Raw genomic sequence first — 21,136 nt, 5'->3', positions numbered from 1 at the left:
GAAGGGGTCATCTGGACTAAATAAACTACTACAATCATACTTGGTCTAACGAAGCTACACGATTGCCAATTATTGGAAAAATCCAAATCAAAGGTTATACACTCCATACCCATTAACTAATTTTAACTAAAACATATATAGTTACCGACTTCTCACCGTCCTCTACTTATTTTGCAATTCTTACCTTTTTCGTGACTATAATATGTGGTTCTGCATATAAAAGAAAGAAAAAAAAAACAAAAATTGCGATTTTCTTTTAAGAATGACAAAATTATGTAAATGGTGTTAATTTGTCTTATTTTTGTATCCAAACTTGGAATTTATGAATGGTCTATTGATCAAAAGTATTATCAGAACAAGGTGTAAAAGTTTTGGAATTGTTTGAAAATAAAACCATGTAAGATATCTACAAATTTTATATTGGTAAATGAAAAACCACTTAAGTTAGATAACTATATGGGCTTTTGTATTGTGTATAATATAATATCTATATATAGTAAGTTTAGTAACACAAAAATATAAATATAGAAATGAATGTAAATCTTGAATGTTTTTAAAGAGTGTGGCTCATCGTAAACCGATATGGAGGTCGACAACAAGCACAAAGCACGCAAATTCATAAATTACAGTTTACGCCAATGTTGTTTTCTTGTTTACAAATCTTTATTCAACGGACCACAATTTTTACTCTCCGTTCTTCGATGTTTAATTAGGGACTTTTCAAAGCAACTTCTTGTTTATCGAACCTTAGATTATTTTTCTATATTTTTTAATCTTCTTATAATAAGAAAATAGGGAAGGTTTAAAAAAAATTACTGATTATTTGTATTTATTATAACCTTTATGCATATTATATATTGGCCATGAAAGTTTTTCTTGGTGGTAACTAAGGGTAATTAAGTTCGTATAACAACATGAAATAGCTTTGATACTTCTTAAGTTGTTATATATATGTACGTATAAACAAGTTAATTTCATTTTTTCTTAAAAAATATGTTGATGAATATTTAGAATTGTTACTAATTAGAATTCAATGTTTAGTAGAAGTAACATTAAAATTCTGAAAGTGTCTGTAACACGGCCATCTTTCTAAAGAATAAATTAATTAAAAGTGAAACTCTTACAAACTAGATGTAATGGTTTCTGGTAAAAAAATATCAGAGATGAATATTGTTTTGTATACATGCATTCATAAGTTCATAGTGTCAGAGAAAAAGGGAATTTATTTCTGTTTACTCTTCTATGTTGTCCGTACAATAATTACCATTTATTTCGGTTTATTCTTTCAGATAAATAAATGATTTATGAGATATTACTATGAACTATCAAGCATGAATAGAAAGTTAAGGCATTGATATTGAGAAATTGCTTTCCACTAAATAGAAAAGCATGTGCAGACTCGAGCATTCATGCAGACCGTCCCTTTGTTTGTCTAAATTTGCGAGAGTATATATATATTTGACGTGGGAAAAGAATATATTTTTTGACATAGGTTATGAGTCCTTTTGACCTCCTAGGTCTTAACATTTACAAATATTACTAGATTATAAGATTTATATGATCAAAATAGAAATTAAACAGTAGAAAAAAATCTAAAAGGTTTTGAAAATTAATATTATTTGACTTTATTACCGATTCTAGTTTATTTAAAAACTATGTACTAAGATATTGTAACATCTGCGAACCGAAATCCCGGTTTAGCGATTGCATCGGTAAATGCAAAGTTGTTTTTTGCAGACGAGTTTAAGTGAACGCTGCGTTTTGGGTAAAGAAAAATGGGAAAAACCCTTAAGTCGTTTCTTTTGTCTCATTAGTTGTTTTGGCCGCTTTTGAGAGAAAGAGTGTTCTTGGTGTTCTTGGTGATTTTTTGTGGATTGATGGCTTTTTCTGGTGAGATCTGAGACTTAGGACGTTGTAGGAGCTTCCTAGGAGCGTGTTCTTGATTGTTTAAGGTTCAAAAACTTCTTGGCAAAGGTAAGTGCAGGACCATGGCTTATCTAAGCTAGAGATCTCTCTAATTTGCGTGTTATGTGTTGTTAGACTTGTTAGATTGATATTTGGGATGTTAGGAAGCTTTCTTGTGGCTTGGGATCGAGTTTTGTGGTTGTAGGAACGAAGATCCGGCGAGAAGCTTCGGGGGAAAACGATGCTCGGCATTGCATCGGTCGATGCACTTTGTGCGTCGGTCGACGCAAATGCGAGGACGGCGCGTAAAATCTAGGGTTTCGTGCTATGTTGAGCATGCGTCGGTCGATGCAGATCGTGCGTCGGTCGACACAACATCCATCTGGTGTCGGTCTATGCATGTTGGTGTCGGTCGATGCTGAGTCCTGGTTTGTTATTGTTGATTGTTGATTGTTTATTGATGGTTAGAGATGTCTCTATTACTTGTATGTATACCCAGTAGATGGGAGGATTGCCTTACTGAGTGTATATAAAATAGTCATGCATTGCAATTTGCGTTTGTGGTGCAGGTAAAGGCAAAGTGTGATCGTGGAATCAAGGCAATGAAGAGGAGGATGTTCTAGTGGTTCGCTTGGTTGTCTGGCTTCTGTTAGGTTGCTAGAGTTGAGTCTTAGAATGTTGTTTAGGATTGCTGGTTCTCTGGTTTATGCTGTTTGGATCATTAGTTTATGATTTGGAATTAATATCGGTTATTGGATTATGATTGGATTATTTATTGGTTATTGGTATCTGTTATTTCCGCGGTTGTTGTGTTTGTGGTTAGATGGCTAGTGGGTATGGGACCACTAGTTGTAGTGTATTTATTATTACTATTTATTATTTATTAAAAAAAAAAGGGTCAGGTCGTTTCAGCTGGTGACAACCCATCCCGTGTCGTAGGGGACATTCAGATCAATTGGTGGCAACTTGTCCTGTGGGAAGGTTGATAAAGAGTGAGGACCAGGGTTCGAGGAACGCCTGGCGCACCAATAACCTATTGTGGATTTGGATGAGTAGTTCTATTTGCCACAGTGAGGGGTTAGGATCGATGCCCTGCAGGACCAGCTTTTAGCCTATGGGGACAAGCTAGCAGTGAGGCTAGTGGGGTCCACGGGATGGGTTGTTACATAAAAATCGATTTTTATGTGACAACCCATCCCACGGACCCCACTACCCCACTACTAGCTGCCCCAACGGACCGTCCGTGGACCCTGCTAGCCCACTGCTAGCCGCCCAAACGGACTCCAAGTTGGCCCTGCAGGGCATCGATCCTAACTCATCACTGTAGATATACCAATCCACCAGTTGGTTATTGGTGCGTCAGGCGTTGCTCGAACCTTGGTCCCTACCCTTTTACAACATTCCCACAGGACAAATTGTCACCAATTGATATGAGCGGTGGGTTAGCAGAATCCACGGACGGTCTGTTGGAACATCTAACGGTGGGCTAGTGGGGTATGCGGGACGGGTTGTCACATATATATATGTACGTGTAAATGTGTAATGTGTGTGTGTCACTGTCAATACATAAAAATTCAAGTGGTTTGAATATGGACGTTATGGCAGACATCGTAAATATGTTCAAGTACAATTTTTATTGTAGGAATCCATACATTACACGTTAATTGAGACACATGGTTATGGACACGAACTTAAAACACATCGTCAACAATCTCCTATATATAGACCCATCTCTTTCTGTTTATAATTCGACCTCCTGCTTAAATTAAATTGTAAGGATATATTATCAGAAAACTAAAGGAAGATACCTATTGAAGGGAGGTGAAGGAGCGAATAGAAAAGACTCATGACTACTTTGTCAAAGATTCTATGTGTGTTGATCATTCTTCTTTTATGTTTCTCCTTTCGATATTCACTTCATGGTTAGTGTCTCTCTCTCTCTCCTCACACTATCTTCTCGAATTTGCATTAACAGAACAAAAATCATAAAGCCTATCCATAATAGAGAAAAAATCATAAGCCTATCCATAATAGAAAAAAAATCATAAAGCCTATATAGCCTTTTACTTTCGTTACTCAAACCAATAAAGCATCACAAAAAAAAACATATTTCGTTAAGATTTATTTTACTTTTACTTTGCATGCATAATTATATACACATGCATGCATGAAAATTCTAGTCTTAATAGCTATAATCACTTGGTCAAATTCAAATAGTAACCTAATTTGTTCTTTGTTTTCTTCATCATTAGAAGATGGGAATCAACAATCAAGCGGTGACTTCGTTTCAACTGCTAAGGTATATAATAGTAGTTTCTTATCAATCATGCAATTTTATTTTCCCATTTATATTCAATGCTCCTATTTTCATTGAAAAATAATATATTATTTTTATTATGCCGTTATTTTTGTTTTCTTTCTATGATCATATCTTTCATTCCATAACGCATATTCAAAAAAAAAAAACTTTCATTCGATGAATTTTACATTTTTACTATTTCTCACGTTATCAAAGTAAGTTTCTATGTTGTTTTCTTCCTATAAACAAACAAGTTATTCCCTAAACCCGTTGGATAACTATTAAACAGGCGACTGAATATGGTGATGTAATGAAGAAGATCATAGGAGGAAGAAAACTGATGATGATGACAAATGGAGAAGAAGAAGAAGAAGAAACAACACTGAAGAGAGGAGCTGGAGAGACAGAGAGAAACTCGAGCAAAAGTGTTGAAGAGGATGGTCTCGTTGCTTACACTGCTGATTATTGGAGAGCTAAGCATCATCCTCCCAAGAACAACTAATTCTAGAATAATAATAATAATAGACATGCCGGCTTCTACATATAAAAAAATCTTTCTAGATATATAACCTTATAGTTTAAAGCCAATATGTTTGTTTTATGGTGTGTTTAATTTGCTTTTGTAGTTTTTTTTTTATTACGGTGTAACGGCTTATTTAATGGTTTACATGTAAACCAAAATTTTGAACCTTTGTAGCTTTCGTATGTATATGAATTATGACTTTGTTCTTATCGAAACGAATTAAATAAATATATATAACGTAACCTTGATCTATATCCAAACCGGGTTTGAATCGGAGGGTCCGGATTCTTTAGAACACTGACATAGGATCACCTCGATCCGAGAAATCAATTAAAAAGTAATCACGTTGAGTTGAATATTGAAAAACATAAGACTTGGTAACAAAATGTTTCAAGAATTGATGATGAAAGAAATAAACAACAACCACATTGGTGTTGTTCTAAAGATTGCTCAATCACACCACATGGCAAATAGTTCTCTCGTCGAAACACGCAATGGAGTACATGAGATTCGCCAACTGAGTCGGATGACGCGGATCAAAGAAAATATGAGTAGTGTCTGGTGCCTTACACGAAACCGAACTGCGCTTGCAACTTGAGGTTAAACTTCCATCGTAATCTAAAGGACAACACGGGCCTGTCGTGTTCAATAGATTCGAACTAANAATAATAATAATAATAACATGCCAGCTTCTACATATAAAAATATTTTTATAGATATATAACCTTATAGTTTAAAGTCAATATGTTTGTTTTATGGTGTGTTTAATTTGCTTTTGTAGTTTTTTTTTATTACGTTGTAACGGCTTATTTAATGGTTTACATGTAGACCAAAATTTTGAACCTTTGAAGCTTTCGTATGGATATGAATTATGACTTTGTTCTTATCAAAACGAATTAAATAAAATATATATAACGTAACCTTGATCGATTTCCAAACCGGGTTTGAATCGGAGGGTCCGGATTCTTTAGAACATTGATAGGATCACCTCGATCCTAGAAATCAATTAAAAAGTAATTACGTTGAGTTGAATATTGAGAAACACGTCAAGACTTGGTAACAAAATGTTTCAAGAATTGATGATAAAAGAAATAAACAACAACCACATAGGTGTTGTTCTAAAGATTGCTCAATCACACCACATGGCAAATAGTTCTCTCGTCGAAACATGCAATGGAGTACATGAGATTCGCCAACTGAGTCGGATGACGCGGATCAAAGAAAATATGAGTAGTGTCTGGTGCCTTACACGAAACCGAACTGCGCTTGCAACTTGAGGTTAAACTTCCATCGTAATCTAAAGGACAACACGGGCCTGTCGTGTTCAATAGATTCGAACTAACTTGGTTTTTTGACGGTCCTCTTAGTCCCAACATGAACTTGAAGTAATCGGAGTACAAAAAAGAAGTGTTGTTTAATTTTTTCTTCATAACAGGTAGGCTATTTCTAAGCTTCTCGTTGTAAATGTTGATCGCAAGGTTTACACGTTCGTTGCAGCTTCCGCGTGGCACGGTTTTTGCTATCATATTCGGGTAACATCCTAATGGTTTAATGTTGTTGACGAAGAACTTTCTTGCTCCTAACTCATGCAATTTCTGCAGCAAAAATTAAAATATTTAGTTGAATTAATCTTGATTAACTTGTATAATCGTTTCGGTTCTCGGTTAGAATATTGGTTTATAAGTATGGTTTGGATCCGTTTGATTCGGTTGATCTGAATTATAGATTAAACGTTATTAACCAAATAATGTAATGCTCAAGGAAAAAAATGTGAACACCCTTTTACCTCTATTTGTTCCAAGAACTTATGAAGAAGCTTGTCCGCGAAATTATTTGCATCGGTTAACCTAGTATAGAAGTTTGCATAGTCGTTAACCCCAATCACGGTCATGAACAAAGATTGCTCCAAGTGTTCTCTCAGCGCAAATGACGCTTTAAAATTCGTCTTCAGATTATTTTCGATGGTCTCCTCGAACATATCAACTTGGGTCCTCAACGAGAGACATCTTCCCTGTTCATGTAATGAATCAAAATAAAACCCATTAGTTATAATTTTCGAAACCGAAACTGCGAATATCTTTTTTGTAGAATATCGAAACTTACCGCAATCTTTCCTGTGAGATGAAGAATCCCACAGCCAGCAGAAGCATAATTAAAACCAGTTGAGATAATGTCCTTCCGGCTGTCAGATAATCCCAAATAAGCAGGAACCAAAGGAAGCTTATAATATTTTCTTGTTATAAATATAATCCCCCTAAAAGAAAAAATTAGAGATACAAAACATTATGTTCTTATACCAATGTAGTCAGCAATTGTTTTGCCATTGCTAAAACGTCCGGTAGCTTTGCCTCCTTCAAAGTCAGAACCATAAGGTGGATAATTCGCTTTGATCAACGTCGGAAGATGGTTATTATTTCCTGGATCGACCAATGAATCTCCAATAACATACATAGCCGGAAAGTTCCCGCCAAAAAGCACGTCTTCTTTTGATTGCTTCCGTGAGTAAATGGTGGAGACATTGAGAAAAGAGAGGAGGAGCAAAAGAATATACGACTTTTGAGAAGAAGGCAAACCCATTTCTTTATTTTTTTTCTCTCCCCGGTTTAAGAGAAAATAGTTTAAAAGAAACAAACCCTGCGTAATGAAAATCACGACGATGAAAAGTTAGTTGTGAAGGATTTAGAAATCATCAAACAAACTAAAATAATAGAAATACATCATGCAAAATTAGCTACTCCCTCCAGTTTAAATTAGTTTGTCAGATTAAGAAAACGACTAACTAAATTTTTCTATTTAACCATTTTTTAATATATATTTTTATTTTTTATTGGTCAAAACATTAAAACAGTTAGAATAAAATTGATACTTTTACAAAAAAATATGCATTAAAAATATAAAACGATAACTATTATAAAACAAATTTTTTAACATACATACTTCTATTAGTATCATTCAAGGTTTTAATCTGCCGAAAAGAATCTTCTAGAAATTTATGTTTCAAAATATTCTGCAACGTTACCTTATCGCACGATCGATACAGTCTACTAAGAGAAAGCACTTGTGTTTGAATTTGGCGCTACGTAAGGAAATGATATCACTAGATAAACAACAAAGATGAATATATTTTGTGAGTATCAAACAGAAATATAATGAAAGAACACTAAAAACAAAGAAAAATAATAAAAAAATGAAAGCAATTAAGACTAAGGAGTTAGTTACCAGTGGAATAGAAGTGAAAGCAAAAGTAAAAATCCAAAATCTTTAAATAAAAGAATGATGGAGAAGATAAAAGCTATTTATAGCATTAAAAAAACAAAAGAGTAGAATTAATGACCGAGTTCAATACCACATACCTTGGATCTTGATAGAACCCGGAGCCGAATAGTTAGTGTGTCTGAATATTTCAACAACTCTTGTTTTGGATGCCAAACAAGAGAGTAATTGAGCTACAAATACCCACATACCATTGGACATGGTCTTTCATATAGTATAGAACTAGCTAGAAGCCAAATTTACAATCCGCGTATATGAACGAGGATATAGCACTATACTACCAAGGTTTAAGATTTTTTCCAACTTTTGGTTCGCCTAATATATTTATGGTCAGGTTTTCTAATATCGTCCCGTTAGAGCCTTAGAGGGGCACCATGAAGATAGCACCATGAAGATGTTCGGGTAGAGACATGGAACAAACTAGTCAAATGCATTTTTTATCNTTTGTGGTTGAACCTCCATCATAAACCTCAGGACAACATGGGGCTGTCGTGTTCAACTGACTCGAACCAGCTTGATTGCTTGAAGTTCCTCCTCTTAGTCCCAACATNTTTAGCTTTGAATATACACTTGTGAGGATTTTTTTTTCTGATACAAAGGAAGAGTATGGAATAAGAAAATACAACAGAAGCAAAAAAGAAATGAGTATGCCAAAGTGGAAAATGTAAAAGTTTATATCGGAAATTGTATATAGAAAGATCTGGTGATAAAGGCAAGAAAACTTTGACCAAAAAAAAAAAAAAAAAAAAANGTAGTTGTAGTAATCGGAGTATAAAAAGGACGTGTCGTTGAATTTTTGCTTCATCTGAGACAGGCTGTTTCTGAGCTTAGTGTTGAAAAGGCCAATGGCAAGGTTTAAAGGTTCGTTGCAGCTTCCAGGTGGCACGGTCTTTGCTATAATATTTGGGTAACATCCTAATGGTTTAACATTGTTGATGAAGAATTTGTTTGCTCCTAGCGTGTGCAATCTCTGCAAAAAAAACAAAAAAAAACCAAAATCTTAAGTAAAATGTGATGATTAACATTAAAATATACTGAGACTATAATCGATAAAATTAAAAGCTTTCAATCACATTTTTTGCCTTAGGTTTTTCCCATTATGATTGTTAGCGTAGCTTATATATTTACTTTTATACAAATAATTGTTTTAGCATTTAACAAGCATTCGATTAAACGTTATTACCAAAAAAAAAAAAATTGTGGTGAGCAAAGAAAAAAAAAATGAAAACTCTTTTACCTCGATTTGTATCAAGTACTCTTGAAGAAGCTTGTCTGCAAACTCAGTCGCATTGGACGGTGTCCTAATAAAAGAGAATACATAATCGTTAACCCCAATCGAAATCATAAACAACGACTGAGCCAAGTGTTCACTGAGCTCTGATGGGTTCTTTAACTTCGTCTTCAGATTCTTCTCGATAGTCTCCTGGAATAGATCGACTTGGACACTCAACGAGAGACATTGTCCCTGTTCATACAAAGAAACAAATAAAACCCATTAGGTATTTTTCGAAACCGAAATGGCAAATTCTTTGTTTTTTTTTTGTAGAATATTACTTATAGACTTACCGCTTTCTTTCCTGTGTTTAAAAGAATCCCACAGCTAGCAGAAGCATAGTTAATACCAGTTGAGATATTATTCTTTTGTTCTTCAGATAATCCCATATAAGCAGGAACCAAAGGAAGCCCGTAATAAATAGCTGAAAATCAAATAAAAACATAACAAGACAACATTAACTTAATTTAAATTTAGTTATTTTAAAATATCAGAAAGGTATTTTAAATTTAGTTATTTTAAAATATAACTTAATTTAAATTTAGTTATCAGAAAAGTATATAAACAAACTCTATTACAATATCATCATGTTCTCAGATATATTAATATCACACGACATAGAAGATAAATTAAAGTTAGAAATATAATTATTTTTGGTCTTACCAATGTAATCAGCAATTGTTTTGCCATTGCTAAAACGTCCGGTGGCTATGCCACCTTCAAAATCAGAGCCATAAGGTGGATAATTTGATTTGACTTTCGTCTCAAGATTGTTATTGTTTCCTGAATCAACCAATGAATCTCCAATAACATACAAAGCCGGGAAGTTCCCTCCAAAAAGCACTGCTTCTTGTTTCAATGGTTCCGTTGAGCTAATGGTGGAAATGTTAACAAGACAGAGGAGGATCAAGAGAAACATTGAGTTTGGAAACGAAGGGAACCCCATTCTCTTTTTTTTTTCTCTATGTTTTTCCGGTTTAGAGAAAAAAAAAAAGGATAAATGAAGAAGCTACCCTGCAAATTGAAAATTCACGGTGATGGAAAAGTCAATTATAATCGAATTGGAAAGTATCGTACAGCTTTCACACAGACTAAAATACTAATAATACCCCATGCAGAAAAACTAATTATTGTAACCTAACCTATTAAAAAAAATTTGACAACGCTTTTTGTGTAAAGAAAATGTTTAGGAGTTCTTTTAGTAGTTTGTTACCCAACATTTCGTTGTAATTTTTTACTACTAAAATCCTAAAATCTAAATATTCGTTGTTGGAGAGATAAGTAGTATAAATAGTTAACTCTATTGTCCATAAATAACAACTTGGATGATATGACCATTGGTGAATTTTCTATTTAAAAAAAACACATATTCATTTTTTCAAATGACATTTTCAAATCCCCTATATAATAAAACGAAAGTATACAAACTTTTTGTGTAGACTATATAATATGGGTTATAAGATTAATTATTTAATTATTTGATAGGTTATAGGTTATATGAGTTGTAACCATTAGTTAAATCTCGATTTCAGATCCTCCTAATAAGGATATTCCAAATAAATAAAATAAAATCTCCAAAGAATATTTAATTAATCATATATAGCCAACAAAATATCAAAAATTAATCACTCTTCCGTGGATTATATTAGCAACAAAATTTCAAAAAAAAAATCATCATATTTAGCATATGATTTTATTGCATAATGTTTTATTCACAACAACTTTTAAAAACAATCACATAAATTATATTTTTTATAAAAATTACAGTATAAATACAATGAATTTCAACCCGTGCTCTAGCACGAGTCCTAATCTAGTCTATAAAATATATTTCCTCCGTTTCAAAATATAAGATGTTTTAGAAAAGTTTTTTGTTTCATAATATAGAATGTTTTCAAGTTTCTATGCAACTCTTAGATTAGTTTAGTATTTTGTATTATACAGTATTGTTTCTGATTGGTTGAACTTATTAAAAGTAAAGTATAGATTATGAAAATAGTCGTGAAAGTAATCTTATACCTTGAAAGTAGAAAATATATCCCCTCAAAGGTTTCTTTGCATTTACTAGAAAACACAGATAGAAGAAATTTAGGATACGATTTTCACGTTATCTAAACAAACAAATAAGAAATGGACTGTTGTATATTTTTATCAGTTTGCGTGCTTACTGCTTAGTTATCCAATGCTTCTTATCTGTTTGAGTTATGAATGTTCACGGGGGGCTACAATAAAATGGTCTAATGGTCATTTAATATTAATTCTTTGTCGCTGTCTAATGCTGTAAAATTTAAATGCAACAAGAAAAGTCAATTTGAAATATAGTTATGTAATGTAATTTCATGGGTGATACATTAAATGTGATTTACTTTTCATCAACTAGACAAACTTTTGACTTCCCACTTACTTCCCTCTATATTGATTAAGCTTTTCATAATCCATTGATAATCCTAATTAAATATTAGGAAGATTTATGAATTGTAAGCAATATAATCAGTAATGTTTACCTTATCGCAAGAACCCGTAGAAATAAAAGTGTCCAAGACAAAGCACTTGTGTTGGATTAGGAGCTGCGTGAGGAAATGAGAGCAATAGATCAACAACAATGATGAATCATGAAAGTATTTAGTAAAAGAAGAAATGTGATGTAAGAAGAACACTAAGAACAAAGAGATCTCGAAAATGGAAACAAGAAAGTATAAGGAAGTACCGATGGAACAAAGAAAGAAAATGAAGAAACTAGCCAAAACCTTTGATGAAGATGCATAAAAAGAAAGAAAAGAAGATAAAGCTATTTATAGCATTAAATGATTCAAGAGTAATAAATGAGTTTGAGAGGACAATGGTATAAAAAAAAAACATAATTGAATAAATCAAACAACTCTTGTTTTGGATATATAAAAAAATATTGACCCTCTTGACCAAAAAATTAAAATGTTTAAAGACTTACATATCAAATTTGGAATTTATTTAAGACTTTTTGTAGTGTTTTGATGCAAAATTTTCCATTACATTTTTTTAAAAAAAAATCGTCCGTCGTGATTTTGTGTCACAAAAAGAATTGCCTATCATAAATGTAATGCATGTTAAATTGTCGGTAGATTTGTGTTGCTGTAGAGAAAACTGGCGTCGTGTAAATCGCCCGTGAAACTATTCACTGTAGTTCCATATAATGCATGCAACTACATTAGATCAACTGGTCAATGGTCATCATTTCTAATACTCGATGAATGTATCAAGATATTAAAACATTATATTTAATTTTTATTGTTTGGATGCCAAAGTGCTAATCCGATTTTATATTCTCTATACAATTTTTATATATAGACAGAGAAGGTCTGTTATATAACACAAGACCGAACTGTTTCTTTCGCCGTTTATAGTTTTAATGCATACTCGGCCCAATCGATTCACGTTTATTCTTGTAAGGTCTTATATTGACCCTTAAAAAAGAAAAGTCTTAGGCAACTTCTTCCAAACCACTGCAAAGACCCGGTCAACCCGATAAACCCATGAGATTTGTCATGGTCACAATTAACAGTCTCCACTTAAGCCTTGTCAAACCATGCATGCATACTCCATAAACCTAGTCCAAAACTTTCTCTCTCTGATTGTTGTCAAGTTTCTTCACATAATCCACCTTCCATGTATACCTCATGTAAACAATAATCTCATACATCGTTTACAGTGCTATCTTCTGCAATACTCTTAAACCTTTTTGCATATAGTTTCATACTTTCATATTGTTTAATTTCACTTTTGTTTAGCTACAATCACATAACCGATGGCTTGACTCGTATACTTGGTTGTACGGGATGTAGGATAATTAGAAAAAGGCGTAATCGAAGAGAGGTGAATGAAATACTCAACTACGATGTTAGAAGAAATTATGGCGAGGCTTCCCGTGAAAACTCTTGTTAGATTCCAAACTGTGTGTGGAGACGTATGATAACGTCAAGGTCTTTGAAAGAGAGATACTCATTGCATCATAAAACCCAAGAACCCAGATTTCTCTGTCTCTTTATAAAAGCTGGTTTAATATAAATTAGTGTATTATAGCAAAAAGAAATATTTATAAATAACTTACAACAAATTTTAATATTTTTTTGTTAAATTTAATTTAATTTACACAATTTTAAATCTGTACACTGAACGGATCCTTATCTAATAATTTTTTAATTATTTAGTTTTACAGCATCTGTTTTGACATGTGATGTTAAGCACATGTCATCATATAATTGGTATATGTAGTCATGTAATATATATATTTATATATTTTAGTAGTTAAGTATACATTTTCAAAATTGGAACGTGAGATCATGTGCTATACTATGTGTAGTTTAATATCTTTTTCCATAATTACTATAAATACTCGTCGTTTCAGTCAAACCAGAAACAACCAAAGAGTGAAACCAAGAAAATGGTGTCGTGGCATAGGAAAGATGAAGAGAGACTACTTGAAGCCATTAATGACGGTAACTCATTATTATTTGCTAATTCGATTTCTCTGGGTGGAACATGGAGGATGATCAAAAAGTCTCCAAACTACAAAGTTTGTTGGAAACCCACGCTTTCCAAGTAGCAACTCAATTGAGGCGTCCACGCGTTCCGTTGGTAAGTACTATTTAACAATTCCGGTATATTTCTCTTTACAATTTCTTTGTACAAATCATGTTCATTGTCTTAGGTGATGAAGATGGTGTCAAGGAGAGGAAACTGCCGTCGTGTAAATCGCCGTGACACATCCATATAATGAATGCACCTACATTAGATCGAATGGTTATCATTTCTAATACTCTATAAATCATGAATGTATAAAGATATTCTTAAACATGTATATTTGATTGTTTGGATGCCAATGCTAATCCGATTTTACATTTCTACAATTTGTGTATATATAGACAGAGAAGCTCTGATTTATAACACAATACCGAACTTTTTTTTTTCCGTTTATATCTTTGATCGGCCCAATAGATAACTTTTTCCAAACCACTGCAAAGACCCGGTCAACCCGATAAACCCATAAGATTTGACATGTGCCTTTTTCTAATTATCCTACATAATATTAACTAAAAACTTATCAGAAAATAAGGAAAAGAAAAAACCGTAAAAAAATACCACAACAACTAAGTCATTAATCGAAATAGATATACAAAGGTATCACATTAAACTCAAACACCTAAACTATTAGAACTGCGGGTTTAAAGTTATATAAATTAAATTAAATTTAACAAAATATATTAAAATTTGTTATATGTTATTTGTAAATTTTATTTTTGTTATAATAAACTGATTTATATCTATTTACAAATCTTTTATGTATCATACTATTAAAAGTATATTTTTTACACCTAAATATACTCTATGTTACAAATATATTATTTATCACCACCTAGAAAATGTCTATATAAACACATTAAGCCAATTACTTTACTTTCCCTTCTGCGTAGTTTTTTTATTACTAAAATTGTTGGTTCAAAAAACATATTATATAATATACTAATCATTGATGCATCATCACAATAATGTATGATCACCATAAAGAAAACATCAGCTCCGCCCTCATCTCTTATGGAGAGAATTTTGCGTCCAACTTCCTCCATCATGGAGAGAACCTTGGCTCCGCCTTCCTCCTTTGGGGAGATAACTTTGCGTCCAACCTCCTGCACCTTCCTCACTTAAGGAGATAACCTTGTGTCCAACCTTCTTCACCATAAAGAGAACCTCGTCCTCCTATGTAAAGAGAACATGTTCATGTCCTTTTGCTATATCAAAATGGCTTGCTCCGACAACCAATGAAAGTAAAAACTTTTTTCTAACGACACAAAATCTTTTGATAGTAACTAATGTTAAATTTTCCAATGTATTTGTGATAGTAACTATGCCAAAGTGAAAGTAAAATAGTTGGCTTAATGTGTTTCTATATTACATAATATACTAATCAATGATGAATCATCATAATAATGTATGATCGCCATGGAAAAAACCTCGGCTCCGCCCTCATCCGTTAAGGAGAGAACCTTGCGTCCAACCTCCTCCACCATGGAGACAACCTTGGTTCCGCCTTCCTCCCTTTGGGAGATAACCTTGCGTCTAACTTCCTCCACCTTCCTCTCTTGGGTAGATAACCTTGCGTCCAAATTCCTCCACCTTCTTCTCTTGGGTAGACAACCTTGTGTCCAACCTTCTCCATCATAGCGAGAACCTTGGCTTTGCCCTCCTTATGTGTGGAGAGAAAATGTTCACGTCTTTTTGCTATCTCAAAATGGCTTGTTCCGACAACCAATGAAAGTAAAAACCTTTTTCTAACGTCACAAAATCTTTTGATAGTAACTAATGTTAAATTTCCCAATGTATTCGTGAAAGTGTCTTTGACACACCATGACGAAGATCTCTGTCTCTGTAACGCCCCAACCGCCACATTGCTTAGTGAGCCCATGTCCATTCTCAGTCCATGGGCTCACCTTCCTAAGTGCACTCAACATCTATTCCCGGCTCGTGGACCCACTCATATTCGATGGTCGGTTTGTTACGTATGGGAGGCTTTGAAAACTTGTTTACCGACCTTACAAATCAACAAATGACTTTTCCTGTGTTTTGTCATCACTCGCACAGTTCCGACAATCACTTACATGAAGGTCACCCATCATGAAGTTCTCTGAGGACCCTTGACCAAAAAAATAAGTGCATTTTGGTGACGTATATGGCCAAATCAATTCTTTTAAACCTTTCTGCAAACCAGGGTGTCAGAGTGTTTGAGCTCATATAGATCTACCAACAATGATTTATCTTTTTCCAATCTATATATCTATGTTTGTTGTATGCTTGTGTTTGATTAGCCTATTTTATCCATTCATTAGGTTGATGAGTTTTTACTCGTTATCTTCCTTTGTGATTGAATGAATAATGGTAACAATTATGTTTGCAAAAAAAATGGTTTATGACCAACCAATAAAGGTTGAGAAATTAGAAAAAAAAATTGGCATAATTTAAGAAACAATAGAAAATTATAAGCATGATAATATATGAATACTAGATAATTCAATGATGAAAATATAAATAAAATAATATAATATAAAAATATTACAATAAATTTTAAATTACAGTATTAGGAAAAGAATACGCATATATTAATCTTTTTTTGTGGTAAATATATTAATCTTATCTATTTCCAACTGAAAAAAATAAAGTAGGTGAAAATTTTAGTATAAAAAAATAAGAATATTTTACTTTCCATTAAAAAAAATTCCAATTAAGCAAAGTGGAAAGCAGTGTTTTTGAATAGATTAGTCAAATATGAGACAATATATTTTTATATAGATGTGAGTATTTCTAAAATTTAAAATTAATAATTATCTATGTATTTTCCTAAATATTTTTTTCTATATTTATTTTTGTAGAATTAATAACTTAAAATTAAAAATAAGGAAATAATATTATAATTTCGAATTTTATGAAATATTAACTTTTACACATGTGAAAATCTAAGATTGATAACTTGATACATGTTAAAATCTTATTAATGACTAACTTTCAAAACTCATTTTATATAATAAGGTAGACTCCTAAACAGTAGCACAACAGAACTTTGAGACCTAATCCTAATAGATATACAAACGTATCAATATATACGAACTTATCCATCCAATCAAAAGCTAGAACAACCGATTAGAGAACAAACTAGATTTGATGCGGTTCATGTTTTACACGTTATTTATAATATTTTTCCACGTGGCACTTCACTTGGTCCGTATTGAATCCACGTCACGTTGATCTAAGAAGCTTCGTGTATGTAATCGACAAACACATGCTGTCCTAAAAAGCCTAACTTCCTAAATGTATGTATATCGAAATCCTTATTCAAATAAAAGTGGGATTTGGAGATAATTAAAAAAATAGGCCAAAACTCGAGAATCGTTTCTATAAATAGGAAGCATAAGAGAAGAGAATTGAAGACACGAACAAGGCAATAGTACTTCGTCGAAAGCCCTCGTACGTAGACACAAAGATAACCGATCCATTCACCAATGGAGGAGGAGAAGAGGAGCAATGAAAAGGGCAAGATTGCTTCGTCTTCTAGAGAGAAAGTAACAAGAAGAAGTGAAGAGACAGTGTTTCAAAGTTTGAAATAAGAAGAGGAGAGATGATGCATCATGGAAGAGAGTTGAAAGAGAAAGCAAGAGAAGACGAAGAGAGGTGAATGAAATACTCAACACCAATGTATTAGAAGAAATTATGGTGAGACTTCCCGTGAAAACTCTTATTAGATTCCAAACCGTCTCTAAACAGTGGAGACTGTATGATAACGTCAAGGTCTTTAAAGAGATATACTCGTTGCATCAGAAAACCCAAGAACCCAAATTTCTCTGTCACTATGAAGACAAAAGCTGGTTTATGCTAAACTTTTCCCTAAAGACGGTGAGATTGGAATGGTCTTTGACTTGTCTAGTCGAAGAAGAAGAAGAATATCATATTAGTAATGAGCACGTACGAAGAGAGAATCTTGCTAGTTTTTGAGAGTCTGGATGGTCTATTCTGCTTATGTAGCGGTACAGACTTCATATATACGACTAGTTAAGCTGATAAACCCAGCTACAAGATGGTCTTGGACACTCCATCTTACCAAGACTCAACTAGAACATTCTCCAGGAAATGTCACAGGAACATACAAATTAAAGTAGTCTGGTTACAAAACATTAACAAGACCTCATCATGCGAGGTTTTCGATTTCGGTGCTAAGCTATGGAGGCTGGTGATTCCACCTCCTCCTCCTAATCGGATTGAGCATGAACGAGCAGCAAAATTTTCAAATGGATGGCTCTATTGTTTCTGCCAAGAGAAGACCAAGTTGGTTGCTTTTGATCTTCACATGGAGGTGTTTCGAATAGTTCCAAACCTCATTATCGACGCATTGTCATCATCATCTGTTGATCTGCATATGGAGAGCGTAGATGATGAGCGTCGTCTTGTGTTGATTTCAGAGACAAATGGAGATGGCTTGCAACACGTCTGGAAGCTCACTAACCACAACACAGGAGGGACATTATCGATAGTGGGCAAGATGTTCACCTTTGACTTGAACGAGATTAGTAGATTACGTCCACTTGGTTTGATTCTCAATATTCTTTGCTCCTCGAAGTCATGGCACTTTCCAAGAACGGTGACAAGGTGATGCTCTCAAGACCCCTTTCTGAAAACCTTCTTCTAGTTCATCAACCCCTAAACCCTACTTCTATTGGCTATCACATCTTTTCTTATTCTCATAATTCTCGTCCTCGTGACAGTTTTAGCCTACTTCCTTATTTCCCAAGTTTAGCCTCTCCCTTGTAAATTAATTTTCAAGATAACAAAACTATAGTTTAATTACTTCACCAAGAAAAGAAAGCAGATTTTAAAAATAGTCGTGAAAGTAATCTATAGTGGAATGTATCATGTATGTATATCCCTGAAAGGCTTCTTTGCATTTACTTGATAGACGAAATTTAAGGATACGATTTTCACATTATCTAAACAAACAAATAAGAGATGGACTATAGTTGTATCAGTCTGCGTGCTTAATTAGCTGTACATTCTTTTTAAAAATAAACAGAATGTTCACCGTATCGCATGAACCCAAAGAAATAAGAGTCCAAAACAAAGCAGTTGTGTTTGAATTAGGAGCTGCGTGAGGAAATGAGATGAACAACAACGATGAATCATGAAAGTATTTAGTAAAAGAAATATAATGTAAGAACACTAAGAACAAAGAAATCTCTGAAATTTTGTTTAAAAAAAAAATCTCGAAAATGAAAACGAGAAAGTATAAGGAAGTATCGATGAAACAAAGAAAGAAAATGAAGAAGCCAAAACCTTTGAAGGAGATGCATAAAAAGAAAGATGAGAATATAAAGCTATTTATATAGCACTAAATGATTAAGAGTAATAACTATGATTTCGAGAGGAGAGGACAATGATATCGAAAGCATTATTGAATAAATCAAACAACTCTTGTTTTGGATTAAAAAAGAAAAGAAAAGTGAACCCTTTGACCAAGAAATCAAAATGTTTCAAGACTTTTTGTCGGGTATTGTTGCAAAATGTATTATAAATTCCATTAGACTTTTAAAAGAATTGTCCGTCGTGATTTTGAGTGTGTCACAAAAAGAATTGTCTATCACTGCTGCTAACTTCAATGCAACAGTGTTGGATCGGGAGATTAAGAAATGTTATTTTTGAAGGAGATTGTGAGAACTTAATCAAGATTGTGAGCAAAATCTTTGTTGATATATCTATTGGTGCTATATGGCAAAATATTATCTACTGGTCAAGTTTGTTTGCTAATGTATCATTTGTTTTTGTTCTAGAACTTGTAATACACATCAGCACATCTGTACTTGCTAAATATGGTAGTTTACAAACATCTTTTTATTCTGAATGTTGTACTCTCTCGTACTGGCTTCTAAACCAGTTGTATGAAGACTTTCCAAATTCATCGATATAAATTCATTTTTGAGGAAAAAAAAAATACAGGAAGGAAGCCATTTTTTTTTTCGGCGCACGCAAACCATATATTAAAAAGTGCAAAGTGAAACCATATATTAAGCATCAGGTGTCCAAACAAAAATAAGAATATCTGATTGCTTGTCACTTTCAGTTTTAATTTCGTTTACCATCTGGTCGTAGTAGGCCCTATCTTTCGCTATAATTTCAGCACCAATTATGTCTGGACTCTGGACCACCTTTTACCCATTTCCGATTCAACCTTTTCTCACTTTGAAAAAAAAGTATTATTTGATTTTAAAAATAATAAATTTCAATCAGGCAACCAATGATAGAGTGTTATGGGAAGAGGCCAAGTCTTCTTATTCAGACTCCATAGAGCATTTGCCTGTGGAGGTTCGGGTTCCTTCTCCTCGGTGTTAGGTCGATGGATCTTGGAAGGCCTCTGATCCTTTAGTGGGTCTGGGCTGGTGGTTTTATAACAGTGAGGATATCACTCTGCTATTAGCAGCACGGAGTCTGTGACATAGTCCTTCCCCCTACATTCAGAGGTACAGGCGTTGATTTGAGCGATGGAATCCCTTCCGGCGGCAGGTGTTGATTGTCAAAGTTTCGAGACGGATTGTGCAGAATTAATGGCGATGGTGCAATCTCCTGATGAATAGCCCGCCTTCTCTAACCTGTTGGATGAATTCTGCTTACTTCGATCCTCCTTTCCGGCATTCATGCTTTCACGGATCCCGCGGCCGACTGTCTTGCTCGTTTTTCGCGATCTTTATCTTTTGAAACTTCATTTGTAAACCCTTTCCCTCCGGTTTGGGCAACCAACCTTAGGATTATTTTCTAATTTAATATTTGGTTGACAAAAAAAAAATAATAATAATAAATTTCGGTACCTACTGTGTGGAGTAGACCACATTGAATATAACTAATAAATTTAAAATTTTACTTTAAACCCAATGTTGTTAAAAATCACTTTGAAGATTTGATTTTAATAATTTTAAAATATTTGAAAAATTTTCTTAATTAAAATTACAGAAATCCAAATCTCATAGTTTTATTTGGGATTGAAAAGATTGTATAATAAAGCATATCAACTTTTTTCTTTTATCAATAGATCATATCATCTTCCCTAAGATCATCAAAATCATATAAAACTCATTACAACTCAAAATCATTTAAAATATTAAATTTAATTCAATACAGCCTAGTTAAATAGTGAATCAGTTAAGATTAAAAGATTTTGTTGAGAAAGTTAATTCAAACACTTTATTAGGGTATAATGTATATTAATCATGTAAACCAAGTTTTTATTTACTTTTAACAGAAATTTTAATGTGACAGCCAACTAATATTGTGCTTTGTCCACAAAAAAAAAAAAAAAAAA

At 33.3% G+C, this 21,136-nt stretch overlaps 1 protein-coding gene and 2 pseudogenes across 2 annotated transcripts; 1 reads left to right on the top strand and 2 right to left on the bottom strand.

The window, feature by feature from the left end:
- Nucleotides 3,634-4,928, top strand: LOC104790152 (root meristem growth factor 3). 2 transcript variants are annotated; one of them, XM_019246496.1, is made up of 3 exons: nt 3,634-3,827; nt 4,161-4,204; nt 4,494-4,928. In XM_019246496.1, exons 1-3 carry the CDS (start codon nt 3,752-3,754, stop codon nt 4,704-4,706), a joined length of 333 nt encoding a protein of 110 aa, XP_019102041.1. In that variant the 5' UTR covers nt 3,634-3,751; the 3' UTR covers nt 4,707-4,928. The 2 variants fall into 2 exon arrangements, with proteins under 2 accessions (XP_019102041.1, XP_010514160.1); XM_010515858.2 differs by having other exon boundaries at nt 3,638-3,827; nt 4,158-4,204.
- On the bottom strand, nt 5,760-7,358 carry LOC104790151 (annotated as a pseudogene).
- On the bottom strand, nt 8,466-12,034 carry LOC104793878 (annotated as a pseudogene).

This window comes from Camelina sativa, chromosome 6 (genome assembly GCF_000633955.1).
Source record: "Camelina sativa cultivar DH55 chromosome 6, Cs, whole genome shotgun sequence".
Classification (NCBI taxonomy): Eukaryota; Viridiplantae; Streptophyta; class Magnoliopsida; order Brassicales; family Brassicaceae; genus Camelina; species Camelina sativa.
This window is presented reverse-complemented; position numbering and strand designations above follow the sequence as displayed.